General features: G+C 46.0%; 1 protein-coding gene across 1 annotated transcript in view; it reads left to right on the forward strand.

Moving 5' to 3' along the window:
• Positions 1-12,462, forward strand: part of Hsd17b3 (hydroxysteroid 17-beta dehydrogenase 3) — a 28,811-nt gene extending 16,349 nt beyond the window's left edge. Inside the window, exons 3-10 of the mRNA XM_051194530.1 lie at positions 1,052-1,127; positions 2,823-2,930; positions 4,414-4,481; positions 5,669-5,704; positions 10,647-10,681; positions 11,639-11,720; positions 11,863-11,928; positions 12,268-12,462. Of these exons, the coding sequence (XP_051050487.1) occupies positions 1,052-1,127; positions 2,823-2,930; positions 4,414-4,481; positions 5,669-5,704; positions 10,647-10,681; positions 11,639-11,720; positions 11,863-11,928; positions 12,268-12,462 (666 nt within the window). The remainder of the gene's footprint in view (positions 1-1,051; positions 1,128-2,822; positions 2,931-4,413; positions 4,482-5,668; positions 5,705-10,646; positions 10,682-11,638; positions 11,721-11,862; positions 11,929-12,267) is intronic.
• Positions 12,463-15,218: the final 2,756 nt, after the last annotated feature.

Genomic DNA, 15,218 nt, shown 5'->3' on the forward strand with positions numbered 1-15,218 from the left:
TGGAGGTCACTAACTGGCTAGAAATGTTATCTCCCGGGATAATTCTGTTTCTATTTCCCTGCACTGGGATTCTCTGCAGTGCTGTGTCTAGGCTGAGGCTTGAACTCGGGTCTCCGTGTGTGTGTATCAAGCACTTTACTGACAGAGCATCCTGCTAGTCCCGCTGATAACTATTCTGTCTTAGCACCTCTCTTGAGATGTCCACCCTCAAAACTACACGAGGAAGACATAGTCAAGATTAAAAGTTTTTTTTTTTTTTTAAATAAACTCACATTTGTTTTTGCCAGCATCACCATTTGTCTCAAAACATCTTTGAGACAAGTATGGATGAAAAACTACAAAAGTGAAAGGATTTCATCAGGGTTTTATGAATCGCTAGTTGGAAAAATGGATTTGGATAGTTTCACATGAGTGTTCCAGAGAAGGAAGGAGGGTGGGAGCTCGTGTTGTGTGACTAAGGAATTGTTTTGTTACCAGGGAGTAAAATCCAACCCGGTGGAATTGCAAAAGTTTCAGGGGCCATGGAGCCCAAGGAAGATAAAGAAATGAATGCATATTAGTAAAAATATCCAGGAGGGGAGTCCTGTTGGTCTCTGTTGTGCATCTTGAGTTTCTGGGTGTCATAAAGCTTCAGCAGAGGGGAACCAGAGCTCACAGAGCCAGGCGGCCTGGCACTGCATACAAACCCTTCTACCCTGATGGTCTCCCAGTAACAGTTAAGAAGTGGTGGATGGATAGCTCAATCATTAAAATGCTTGCTGTGAAAGCACAAGGACCTGAGTTTAATTCCCAGTACACACACAAAAGTGCCAGGTGATCCGATATGTGCTTATGATTCCAGCACCAGAGAGGTGGGGGCAGGAAGACCCTCGGGGCTTGCTACAGTCTTGGCTTCAGCCTTACCCACAATGGCGGATTCACTCATAGCTCAGGGACCTCCGTTAACATGTAAGTCCAGGGGAAGCAGGCAACTCATGCCGTAACCAGGTATGCCGCTCTGAGGTCTCCCATCTGCTTAGTGTGTCTCTGGCCTTTCCATCCCTGCCCGCAGCTGGCCAAACACGGACTCAATGTCGTACTTATCAGCCGGACACTGGAAAAGCTACAGGCCATTGCAGAAGAGATTGGTGAGTAACCCCACACAGCAAGGGAGGTGCATGTATGGAATTGTTAGGTCAAGCATGACACTGTCCTGCCTGCTCATGCCACCTCTGCCTCGTGAAGCCTGGGCTGCCGTCTGTCCGCTGTACACAGAAGGGACCAATATACAAAGGGAAGGGCAAGGTGTAAGGTATAGGCTGCCACACTGAATTCTGTGGCCTGAGTGAAGGAGGAATTTTCTCTGGGCCTTTACTTATGCTTAGCCAGAGTACCAGCTGCCTCTTACCTTCTGTCCCTACCTTCAATGCAAGAAATGGTGTCGTTTTGTGTGTGTGTGTGTGTGTGTGTCTATACTCTGCTCCATGCAGAGAGGCTGCTAACTGATGGTCATCAAGTTAGAAAAAGAAAAGAAAAAAAGAAAAAAAAAAAAAGATACGACTTACAGATGCCATGTAGGTTTTTCATGGTACAACCCTAAAAGACATCTTTATAGATGTTTTATTATTTTGAATTATTTAGTTTTTTTAGTGAAAATGACCATAATCCTTATTTTTAGGTATTCAATTTTAATAATTTTTAACAATGAGCTGAGATATCAAGGCAAAGGTGTGAATCTTTAATTATGAAGACTTTTAAAACCATACCAGACTGCTCTGGGCCAGCCTTGTTTCTTTGAGGGAGGTTTGGAATGGAAGAAGATCGTGGGGTTGGGGCTATGCCATCCAACTGTGGAGGCTCGGTGCCCTTGAACTGATGAATCTGGCTTTTGTTCTGCATCTGGATATTAGGAGTCACTCCGATTAGGACAGGCATTCTCTGGCATTTTCCTCCTGGTGTCCAATGTGCTTTTTATCATGTTATTGGAAAGCAAGTCATGCCGTTTATGCTAAAGGATCCCGGACTCTCACACTGTGTCTCGTGAGCATGATCCAGAGGAGCTGGGTCTAGACGCAAAGCTAAGGCACTTCTGAGAGAGACTGGGAACCTGTACCTGCAGCTGTTACTGCTGCCTGCACATGCCTTCACCAGGCACGTTGGCACAGAACAGGCACTAACTTGACAAGGCACTAAGCAAAGAGAAGTTTAGTCAGCTACACTTAACCTCAATTTGCTGCTCTGGAAAATGGGAAGAAGAGTGTCTACTCCCTCAGGGTTGTAGGCAGAAAAACACAGGACACATGCAAAGGATACCTGTGTCTATGCCGAGGGGACTGATTCTGTTGAGCTGGGAAAACATCTGAGCTCCTCCAGGGACTCAAACTTGAGTTTATGTCAATCACCTGGTGGCATGTGTAGTTCATTTTGGTGTTTCTAAACCAGAAGGTCCAGGGTAGAAACAGGTCTAGGTATCTGACAAGATTTCCAATGATTTTGGTATGACTTTGAGAAGCACAGTCCCAACTCTCTTTTTTTAGATATTTCATTGTTATTTTTAATTGTGTTTATGTGTGTGTGTCTGTGTGGGTGTGTGCACATGTGTGCAGGTACCTGAAAATGCCAGGTGAGGCTGTCAGATCCCCTGAGGCCAGAGTTACTGGGGTTGTGAGTCCCTAATATGGGTGCTGGAAACCAGCCTTCATCTCCTGTAAGAGCAGAAAGTACTATTGACTGTTGAACCATCTCTCCAGTCCTACAAAGTCTGTTTTAATGTTGGGGACTTCATGGTCAAGAGGGATGATTCTACTCATGCTTGCTAGAAATACCCATCGTCTCTCACACAGAATGGACCACTGGAAGCCGTGTGAAGATTGTACAAGCAGATTTTACCAAAGAAGACATTTATGACCATATTAAAGAAAAACTTAAAGGCTTAGAAATTGGAATTTTAGGTAAGTAAACACAAATCTTGGTTTTACATGTAAGTATGATAATCACCTTAGCAGCAGTTTATTTTATGGCAGCTTAGACAAATTGTTGTAGTATTTAACTGAGTATTGATGCCCCTTTTGGAAGGGACCTGATGAGATGGCTTGATGCATAAAGACATCTGTCACCAAGTCCGATGACCTGAGTCATCCCAGAGAGCCAAATGGTGGATGACGAGAACTGAGTTCTTCAAGTCATTCTCTGTGCCATGGCATATATGTACACACACACACACACACACACACACACACACACACACACACAGACAACAAAAGGACTCACTTCTCACTCAGAAATCAAGATGTTTCTCTGTACTTGGAGAGAAGACATCTTGCAATCACATAAAGTGTGCTCTTAGCATTACAAGGAGAAAATAAGGCTTGGATTTTAAAGTTTCCCTAAAATTTAAGCCACAGTTACATTTTCACAAGTAAAAATATAAAAATACAGCATTGGAGGAGAAATTGTTAAAGATGGGTAGACACAAGAAGGGCAAATTTCTTAAAGCCCTCCAGACTTGGCAACAGCGTTTTGGTGCATATCCTTCCAGGTACAAACAGGCTTTTTCAGAACTGGGATTGCATCCACCTACTGTCTTGTACCATTAAACCAGAAACACAGAGCCGGAGGAGCACCTTGGCTGGTAGAGGGCTTGTTGCATCTCCAGTACCTTATAAGTCATGTGCATGTCAGTGCATACCTGTAATCCAAGCACTCAGGAGGTCTCGGAAAGATGATTGGGAGTTCTTACTCTGGTGCATGGCTAAAAGAAACCCTTGTATCACAAGTGTTGTTTCCTAATGTGTTTATATTCTAAGTAGCCATTGTGTGTGCGTGCATGCATGTGTGTGTGTGTGTGTGTGTGTGTGTGTGTGTGTGTGTGTGTGTACATAAGGAGGTCAGTGGCCAATGTCAGGCATCTTCTTCTGTTGCTCTCCACAGTGAATCAGGGTGTGTCACTGAACCCGGAGCTCACTGACTCAGCCAGGCTCACTGTGCAGTGAGCGCCTGCTGAGATCATAGATTCACACTGTCACTTGATTATGAGCCACCAGGGTGGATGCTGGGACTAGAACTCGGGTCCTTTGCAAGAGCAGCCAGTGCTCTTAATCAATGAGCTGGCTCTCCAACCCTCATCTTGGCCCCCTCTCTCCTCCCTTCCCCCCTTCACTCCCCTCTCCCTACTCTCTCCCTTCTCCCTTCCTCCCTCCCTTCCTTCTTCTTTTTCTATTTTAACGTAGGCGCTGGGGATCTAACTCAGGTCCCCTTGTTGGTGCAAGAGTCACTTTATCCACTGGGTTCATTTCCCTAGCCTGCATCCACTTCCCTTGTTTCTATTAAATCATATTGCAATGAGCACCCATATACAGAAATAATTTTGTACATGTTTCTGTAGGATGATTTCCCACCTGTTCTGACACCCTTTGCTTATCCTCTTTCTGCCAGTCAACAATGTCGGAATGATCCCTAGCCTGCTCCCAAGCCATTTCTTGAACACTCCCGGTGAGATCCAGGTGAGTTTTCCCCTTTGTGTCGCTTGCCTCTCAGCCAGATATGGACGCCTGGCTTGATCACCAGGACTCGTGGGAGAGAAATGGGAACCAGGTCAGGCCAGACTCTGCTGTGTGGTGGTGGTGACTGTCTTGATGTTTTTCTCTTCACCCTAGAACTAGACACAAAGTGTGAACTTTTTATCTCTGCCCATGAAAATATTCCTAACCACTGTATCATTCCCCTGGGACTTTGTGCTCTGCTCCATAGAAGGGGAATTCTGCCCAGTAAATTCATAGCTCTAGTATCATGGGAGCAGCCAGCTCCCGGCCATGTCTGCCTTCCCAAGTGAGGAGGTGTAGCCTACATTGAGCGATAGGGAAGTCCAGATATCTCTCAGTATCTGAGTACGTCAACCCCTCTCCTGCCCACTAGTATTTTCTCTCCTGTCTTCTCTATCCCAGAACCTTCATCTTGCATTATCTAAACCCCCTCTGTGCTGACCATCACTTCTTTGTCTAGCTGGAAATTCAACACAGTTTTCCATGATGATGTGGTTCCTCCCAGTAAGTCTATCTGTAGTTGAAAATATCCTAAGTAAAAAAAAAAAAAAAAAAAGCTCAGTACTTCTTACCTCCTGGCCAACCCAGCTCCAGACATGGTGCACTATAGAAGGATGGGATAGCTTCTCAGGGCAGAGAGGCTGACTGCAATACGGTCAAGATCCAGCATGGCAGAGGACATCATACCACATGCACTAGTCCTGGAGAAACTACACATTCGAAATTTGAAGTGTGGAGGGGGAGATGAGGGGAGTGGATGGGAGGGAGAACTGTGGTTGGAATGTAAAATGAAATGAAAAAGAATAAGTAAATTGAAGTGTGATTTCTATTGTATGCACACTGGCTTTGCTTTGTCAGAAGTTGGCCCAACCATCAGAGACCAGGGGCCATCTCTGTCTTCCTTTGACACCTATGATTGCTTCATCCCGAGTTTCCAAGGCAACTCTCCTGCAGAGGCTCACTTATGGGTAGCACATATGAGTAGGAGCAATGTTACTGAGCCACTAGGAGCCAGAGTGCAGGCCGAGCTTGTGATGGAGCTGCGGTGACTCAGCTTTTGCCCGTTCAATGCTCCGTTAGCTTCAACTTATTCCCAGTGTGATTCTCCGAGGACTGGGCTGACTTGTGTCTGTAATTATTTATTGCAGAGTCTCATCCACTGCAACATCACCTCTGTAGTCAAGGTACGTGATGAATGTGTACGATGAACACATTAAAACCTTCTTTGAGGGGGCTGCCTTACTCTGCTCCCATCAGGGAAGCATAGAGATAGGGTCATTCTCTCCAGTACTGTTTTTGCATTGGGAATGCACCAGGCCTTTAGATGCTAACACTTCCTCAGGATTTCAAATCAATCCCCTAAAAAGTAAGAAGACATTCATTAGGTCAGGAAAGATGGCAGAGGGTCTGGGTTTCCTAGGTGTTTAGTGTTCAGTATTTGTTTAATTAAGCTCAAAGTCTTCTATGGACTAAGCTATTACTTTTTTTTAAATTTAGTTGATTATTTATCATTTTAAAATTATGTGTATATATGTGTACCTGTGTGTGGGTAGGTACACTTGACTGCCACACCTGTCAGATGCCCTGGAGCTGGAGTTATAGGCAGTTGTGAGCTTCCTGACATGGGTTCTGGGAGATCAGTTCATGCTCTTCACTTTTGAGCTCGGTCTCTAGCCCAGTCATCTCATTATTTGTGGTTTAGTTATCTGTGGTCAGCCATGGTTCCAGAATGCTAAAAGGAAGATTCTCTCTAGACTAGAGGCCACATTCACATAACTCATACTAAGGTATACACCGTTATAATTGCTATATTTTATTATTAGTCATTAATCTCTTACTATGTCTAATTTGTAAGTTAAACTTATAGTTTGTGTTGGCTTCAGGCATCATATCTATTCAGGATTTTAGAATGCACCCTTTACAGATTAGTGTGTGTGTGTGTGTGTGTGTGTGTGTGTGTGTGGTCTATTGTGTTCTAAGCTTAGCTCATCAGCTAATTGGTTGGACAGCAAAGGACAAGTTATCCAACCACCTTGAATTCCCAAGAGTGTTAGATGGAGCAGCTGGGGGAGAGGGCTCAGTTAGTTGCCCGGCAGGCATGAGGTCTTGAATTCAAACCTCAGGTATGATGTTATATGCTGGTTATCCCAGTGATGTCTAAACAGGAGGCAGAGACAGGTAGATCCCTGGAAGCTTGTGAGCCAGCCAACGTGATGTACATGGTGCGATTCCAGCCAGTGAGAACTGTCTCAAAATATGGAAGGTGCCTGAGGATGCTGAAGTTCTTCTGACTTCTACATGCGTGCCATGCACACACACCACACACACACACACACACACACACACACGCACACCCCTCCCTTTACTCAGAGACACACAAACAGTGTTGGAGGAAGCAATGTCTTGGGTATGTAGAGCCCTTGGGTCCTTTGGTTCGGGTCAGCTGTAGAGTCATTTATGCCACGATTCCCTCAAGGCTAGTCTGCTTTTTGCCTTTGTGTGAGGAAGAAAAGGGCTTCGCCTCTGGAAAGTCAGCTTAGGAACAGGTGTTGCTTAAGAATCGACACAACCAGATTCTGTGTGACACAGTGAGTAGTTGATGCTTAGTGTGAGCAAAATATTTCCCCTTCCTCTGAGTTCTGGAGCCCTCTACCTCCACCACACTACACAGCCAGTGGGTGAGCTCTGAGCTTTCTGCCTGTGCACATATAGCTCATCCGTTGAGTCTGCGACTGTGTGTGGTAGCCCCGTTGATCTCTTTGGCAGTCACCAGTGCTGGGGGAGAGTGAGGTAGGGACTCTGATTTTAGGTTGCTGGGGTGTGTGTGTAGGCTCAGTTTCAGGGGCTGAAATGGCTGTGGAGGACTGGTTTTCTGACATCAGGAGAGGAAGCCGCTCAGTGCCTCTCTCCCCAGGCAGTTATTTTCAGGTGGGTAAGCTGAACTGGCAATAGATATTTCATCATTGCTTGTTTGCCTGTCGGCACTGGCACGTTACAGCTTCCAGCTTGGTTATTACATGAGGGCTCACAGACTTTGTGCGCTGAGTAGGTTCCCAGCTGATGTGGCTTTGAGGTTTATGTGTTCAACCATTGTTGAAACCTTACCATTCAAATATTTTTTAACATCGTTTTAAACACTGATCTCCCAGTATTAGACTGTTTGATCATCTAGGTTTCCCCAAAGGGACTTGACAACCTTCTGATCCTTTAGTGAAGAAATGCTTTGATTTGTACTTTTAGAAAGTCCTGTATATTATAGACATTGAATTCCTAAGCAACAAAGAAAATAAAATAAAGCTCAGCAATACACCACACCCTCATGAGCCTGGTTGGCTGGAAGCATGATTGGCATCTCTTAAGTTCTTCAAAGATGCTGTCCAGGAGCAGTGGGTACAAGCAGGCATAGAGATGGGAGGAAGAGTGTGAGGGACTGGAAAGGCGGGAAGGACGATGTCACAGTTAATCTTATTGTTACTGTGCAAAAGAGGCTGGGGAAGTGGCTCAGTAGACCTGTATTTGCAATCCTAGCACCCACATAAAAAAGTTGAGTGTGGCTGTACATGTCTGTAAACCCAGTGCTGGGGAGCAGGGACAGGATTGCTGGGGCCTGCTGGCTTCCAGCGTAGCAAAAATAAAAACAAAAAACCCAACAAACGAACAAACAAAAAACCCAAGCAGCCTTTAGGTTCAGTAAGAGCCCCTTTATTGAGGGAATAGGGTGAAGAAGGATAGGGGAGACTCCTGGTGTCCCCTACTGGCTTCTGTGTGTATGGGCACATGCAAACACAGACACACACAGAGACACAGACACACACACACACACACAGACACACAGACACAGACCCCCCACAGATACACACACAGAGACACAGACACAGACACACAGACACACACACACACACACAGAGACACAGACACACACACAGAGACACAGACACACACACACACAGAGACACAGACACACAGACACACACATACACACACAAAGACAAAGACACACACACACAGACACAGACACACACACACACACACAGAGACACAGACACACAGACACACACAGACACACACAGACACACAGACACAGACCCCCCACAGATACACACACAGAGACACAGACACAGAGACACAGACACACAGACACACACACACAGAGACACAGACACACACACACACAGAGACACAGACACACAGACACAGAGACACAGACACACAGACACACACACACACAGACACACACAGAGACCCCCCCCACAGACACACACAGACACACAGACACACACAGACACAGACACACACACAGAGACAAAGACACACACACACAGACACACACACACACACACACAGACACAGACACACACACACACACAGAGACACGGACTCACACACACACAGACACAGACCCCCCCACAGACACACACAGAGACACAGACACACACACACACACACACAGAGACACGGACTCACACACACACACACACCCTGATATAAGTAGCTATAGACTCTAGAGAGGAAGAGATAGTTTGGCTATAGTTTGAGGGTACAGTCCATTATGGTGGTGAAGGAGGCAGCTGGTCAGTCACATTGTGTCCAAAGTCAGGGGTAGAAAGTGATGGGAGCTGGTGCTTAGCTCCCTCTTTCCTTTAATCAGCCCAGGACTTAACCCAAGGAACGGTGTCACACACACTCAGGGTGGTCTTGCCATCCTCAGTTAAACAGTTCTGAAAACACTCTCACAGACATACCCAGATTTGTGTCTTTAAGTGACTCTAGAGCCTGTCAAACCAATGGTGAAGATTAACCACCACAGGGACTAGACACTGGGAACTTTGAGGCAGGGACAGATGTTGAACAACATCTGAACAGGGCTGTCTGTGTCACTGAGATCATTCTCCCATTAAGGCTAGTGAGCTCACATGAGAGACACCAAAGATGCTCAAGGGTATCCAAAAAGATGCAAGTGGTGCCCTCGGAGTATGTGTGTGAATGTGTGTGTCTCTCTGTGTGTGTTTATATGTATATATGTATGTGTGTGTTTATGTGTTTATATGCATGTGTGTGTTCATATGTATATATGTATATTTATAAGCATGTGTGCATTTGTGTTTATGTATTATTTATACAGATATGTGTGCATGTGTGCTTGTATGTATGCACATGTGTGTTTTTGTGTGCTTATGTGTGTTTGTTTATATGCATGCATGTGTGTTTATATGCACATATGTGTGTGTTTATGTGTGTGTATGTGCATGTGTGTACATGTGTGTTTATGTGCATATATGTGTGCATGTGTGTTTATGTGTGTGTCCATGTGCATGTGTGTTTGCATGTGTGTTTATGTGTGTGTGTCTATGTGCATGTGTGTGTGCATGTGTGTGTGTGCATGTGTGTTTGTGTGTGTGTATGTGTATGTATGTGTGCATGTGTGTTTATAGTGTGTGTGGTTTAGAGATGGTGTGGACTCAGTCTAGTCTCTCACCCTTCTGTCATTTCCCTTGGAAGCAGAGGCAGATGTTACAGAGTTCCGGGTCTTCCTTATCATAGCCCCACCCAGCTGTAGGAAGAACATCTGGAGGCTCTCTGACACAGAGGCCTGGTGCATGTGGTTGGGTACAGTGACAGGAGAAGTCTCTAGGAGCTGCTGCAGGACCCCTAGGCACATGGGCACATTGCATCTTTGTTTTCTCTTGCCCGCTTCTGCGAACCTGTGCTGAGTGGGCTCAGTTGAGATGCACAGGATGCTCGATTCATGTTCAGTGTTCTGCTGGTTCCCAGTTCCAGCTCCTGGGTCAAGAGTGTGATGGCTGCCATACTCTTCCTTCTTTCCTGGTATAGGTAGGGCCTTGAGAACTCAGAAATTGCTCCTGCCAACTTAAGCCAATCCCCATTGTTCCAGGGAGACTTTACAGGAAGGAAACCAGAGGCCGCTGGATAGTCTAGGTTTGCTATCTGTCTAGGTTGCTTGCTGTGGCTTCTAGCCAGATTCCCAGGTTGCCAGAATGGCCTCTAAGGTTGCCAACAACTTCCAAGGTCTTCTGGGAAGATTAAGCTTCCCTAACTTCCTCCAAGGACCCTGTTCATTGCTACTTAGTTGCTTTTTCAAGGTTTAACCCTGGCCTTCTCTTATAGATGACACAGCTTGTTCTCAAACACATGGAATCAAGGTAAGGCCTCTCACAGAGGAACCCTGGAACAAGGTGGCCTTCCTGCCTTGGCAGCCGCCTTGCTTGGGGACTTGGTGGTGGAGGGGGCTTGGTTCATCAAGCTGCTGCTCCAGCTGATTGTTAAAACCCCTGAAGACAGAGCACAGTGGTTATGGGGGTGGGGTGGCTGGCTTTTCACATATATGTGCATATGTGAAGGTCAAGTGTAACATGTTTTAGAGGGAGATGGAGAACAGATGTTTCAAAACACATTGGCTTTCAAAGAAAATTAACTCACGTTGAACATAAAAAAAGCAAATCGCTCTCAGATCAAGACCATGTCTTTTTTTTTTTGTTTTTTTTTTTTAATGGTGAATTCCATCTTCTGTCAGAATGAGTACTCCATTTCCCTGGTAACCACCCCTTGTCAGTCTCTAACAGTCTGTACTGCGTCATCCCATTACAACACTCTTTAGGGCCTGGCTTTCATTGCCTGTTATTCATTAAGAGCAAACAGCCAAAAGCTTAATTTTTCCAGAGTAAGACGGGGGTAGCTCTGCATTCTAGATTGCAATTTCTTACCACCGCTCTCCAGGCATCTAACTGGGAAGATGAAAGGGAATTGAATTTCTCCCAGTAATGGGGAGGCTGAGGCAGGAGGATCATCCCAAATTCAAGACCAGTCTGGGTTCCATAGTAAGGTTGAGGCTAGCCTGGACTATATAGCAACATAAATACGTTTCAAAACACAAACATTGAATGTCAAAAGATGTAAGTAAGAGCCCAAGAATACGGGGAGGTCACAGTGAAGCACACCCCATCCAAGATGGATTCCACCACGTGGCATGTCCTACCAAAACCAACCGTCATAGGCTATGGAAGCATAGAGGGTGGGTTCTGACAGCTCCAGCCCTCAGGAGGCTTTACTGTGGTGGAATGGAGTCGCCAACAGTAAAGCCTTTGCTCTCTGTCTTTCAGGAGGAGGGGCCTCATCTTGAACATTTCTTCTGGGATAGCCCTTCGCCCCTGGCCTCTGTATGCCTTGTACTCGGCTTCCAAGGTGAGTGACAAGTCATCCGAGTCTCTTCCTTCTTCCTCCCCGCAAGAAGTGTCTGTGATACTCTTGGTAACCCGAGGGACCTGTCTGTAAGGGCAGCAGGAAGCAATCGCCAGAACCTGAGGTGTTTTCTCTCTCACTGCAGGCTTTTGTGTGCACGTTTTCCAAGGCCCTGCATGTGGAATACAGAGCTAAAGGGATCATTATCCAGGTGAGGAGGACAATTGTGGGTCCTCCTAAGTGGGAACCTTGGCTGGGTGGGAGGTAACCCATCGCCCCTTGCAAAACAGGTTGTACCTGTGAAGATGGGTTAGTGGTGATGATGGACCAGTCCAGCTGCTGCCGGTATAGCCTCTCCTGATGCTGAGATTTCCACTGGCCTCCCTTCATCCCGGGTGTTGGTTGGAGAGGGGAATTGAGTATGGGTGTGGCAGTTCACAAATGCTGTGGTAGAAAGGAGCTGGGGGTGGATGGTGAAATGCATGTTCATGCCTGGGTCTCTGCTGGGCTATACAGTTCTGTGCCGTGGTCTCTTCATTTTTCTCCGTAGGTCCTGACCCCTTATGCTGTCTCAACCCCAATGACAAAGTACCTAAACACCAACTTGGTGACCAAGACTGCCGACGAGTTTGTTAAGGAGTCCTTGAAATACGTCGCGACTGGAGAGGAAACCTGTGGATGTTTTGCACATGAAATCTTGGTAGTCAATGACTTCTTTAGAAGCAAGGGAGGAAGGATGTGGTAACATCCTGGGCTTGGAGGGGGGAGTAGGGGGTGGGGGTGGGGCTTGCACTTTCTTGCTGGTGGGACAGTCAGCCATTTTCTCTCACAGCAAGCTCTCAGGGCTAGCATGCTGCAGTAATCCAGAGATAGCAGTAAAGGAAAGTAGTAAGAATTGAGGCCTGTGTTCTCAGCCTGTAAGTAACCCCAAGGATCCACTGAGAATGGCTCCATTTAGTGGCTCCTGGGAGTTCTTGGGTAGGAGAAACAGGAACACCTGGATCTTCCATGCAGCAGCTCCTGCCTCCCTTGGCTCTGTGTTTCAGTGAAGTTGGGCCTCTTAAATGTTTTTCTGGCCAGGTGGTTGTGGTGGTGCTCACCTTTAATCCCAGCACTGGGGAGGCAGAGACAGGCAGAACTCTGTGAGTTCAAGGTCAGCCTGGTCTATTGAGCAAGTTCTATGTGTGGCTCCAAAGCCACACAGAGAAACCCCTTCTCAACAACAACAACCACCACCAATAACAACAACCAACAATAACAACCACCAACAACAACAACCACCACCAACAACAACCACCACCACCACCAACAACCACCACAACCAACAACCATAACCAACAACCAAAACCAACAACCACAAACAACAACCACCACCACCACCAACAACAACCACCACCAACAACAACAAACAACAACAACAACTAACAACCACCACCAACAACAACAACCAGCCACCACCAACAACAACAACCACCACCAACAACCAACAACAATCACCACCACCAACAACAAACAACAACAACTAACAACCACCACCAACCACAACCAACAACCACAAACACAACAACAACCAACAACAACCACAACCAACAACAACCACAACCAACAATAACCACAACTAACAAAAACCAACAACCACAACCAAAAACCACAACCAACAACAACCATTTACAACAAACAACAACAACAAACAACAACAACCATCACCACCAACAACAAGAAATGTTTTTACTGTGCTATGAGTAAACAGGGAATGGAGCATGGCAGAAAGAGTACAAAGCCACCTGGGAAATGGGGCTTCCAGAAGGAATAGCACATGCTCCATAGGGAAAAAAGAGGTGTAGTGGGGTGGTCAGCACAGAGTGAGCTCTCTCTTGTTTGAACATGCCCTTCTGAAAGATCCTGTCAGGACAGTCAAAGGGCATTTAAAGAAAGGAATCCTTAAGTGACTGGCTGGGTTGTAATTTCTTTCCCCTGCTCTTGTCTCAGATGCTCATTTTTTTTCTGTTCCAGGCAATATTCCTGAACATGATCCCTTCCAGAGTCTTCTATAGCAGTACCTTCCAACGATTCCTCCTGACACACTACTCAGATTACCTGAAGCGCAACATCAGCAACAGATAGGGGGGTGTGGGTGGGTGGGGTGTAGGGGACGATGGAGGTGGGGGGTTAGGGTTAGGGTGGGGTAGGATGAAGTAAGGCTGGAGGGCGTGTTGAGGGAGTGACCTAGAGCTCTTCATTGATGGTAGTGGCTGGAGGAGAACATCACCACCCTTCACTTGCTGAAAGGGAGCCTGCCCCATACACAGTGCACAGTGGTTTGAGTCTGGAGATCTCAAGAAAACCTGGGGTGTAAAAGCGTGTTTTTTCTATAAAAGGGAGGTTGGCATTAAGGGCAACGATAAAACAACCCCTGTAAAGGTAATAAATGTGCTGAAAAGACACCTCCGAGTCTCAGAATATTGAGTCAGAATGTTGGGACAGAACTGGTGAGCTCTGAGTTCAGCAAGATAACCTACTTCAATAAATAAAGTGGAGAGTGATTGAGGAGGAAGATGCCCAATAGCAACTGTAGGTATCCACATGTGTGTTCACAGAATTGCTTGCATAGCCACGTACACATCTGAACACTCACATGTGTATATACACTCACCATGCACACATACATGGGGGAAATGTCCTGAAAACACACACACACACACACACACACACACACACACACTCACTCACACACCTGGGCATGGAGGTGCATGCCTGTCATCTTAGCACTCAGGAGACAGGTAGAAAAACACCACAAGTTTGAGGTTAGACTCCTCTACATAGCAAGTGACAGACCAGCCAGAGATACATGGCGTTACCACTCTAGTTGGAGGATGAATCTGGGAAAGCAGAACCCAAGAATGAAGCAGACTAAAGTCTCATGCAACAGTCAACTTTATTCAGAGAATCAGACAATTTACACTCGAAGGGTTAAGCTGGGCCACATGAGCAAAGTTCATGAGTTGAAACTGTATACAGTCACAAGGACAACCCACACTTGGAACTATTTTTGAATTAACAAAAGTAAGTAGCAATGTGTAATCTGAAGCAAACCCACTCCTGGGAGGTGTATGAAGTCATGTTTCCAGAACAAACCCCTGTTTAGAAGGGACAGATTACAAGACTGTTTTCTTGAGGTTTTCTCACAAGCTCTGAGAATTCTCCCCACACAGCTTTATTTTTAGACAGTGTTCTGACACGTAACAAGACCAAACAATAGTAACAACCAAAGAAATCAACCCACGAAAATAAACAAAAATAAGTTCTCTAATGCAGATGTTTGTAACTGTAGAAAGGAGGCCTTCTGGGTCTCTCACTTTTGGGGTGCTGGGGAACAGGAGGTGTGTGTTCTGCCCTAGGGCTAGAGTCATCTGAAGGATGATGTTTTTATGTGTCCCGTGAATAAGGGGTTATTTGCTGGGACCCCTGATGAGGCTGCCAGTTAGAGCCTCCTTGAGGCCT

The sequence above is a fragment of the Phodopus roborovskii genome, unplaced genomic scaffold, assembly GCF_943737965.1.
Source record: "Phodopus roborovskii unplaced genomic scaffold, PHOROB, whole genome shotgun sequence".
Taxonomy (NCBI): domain Eukaryota; kingdom Metazoa; phylum Chordata; class Mammalia; order Rodentia; family Cricetidae; genus Phodopus; species Phodopus roborovskii.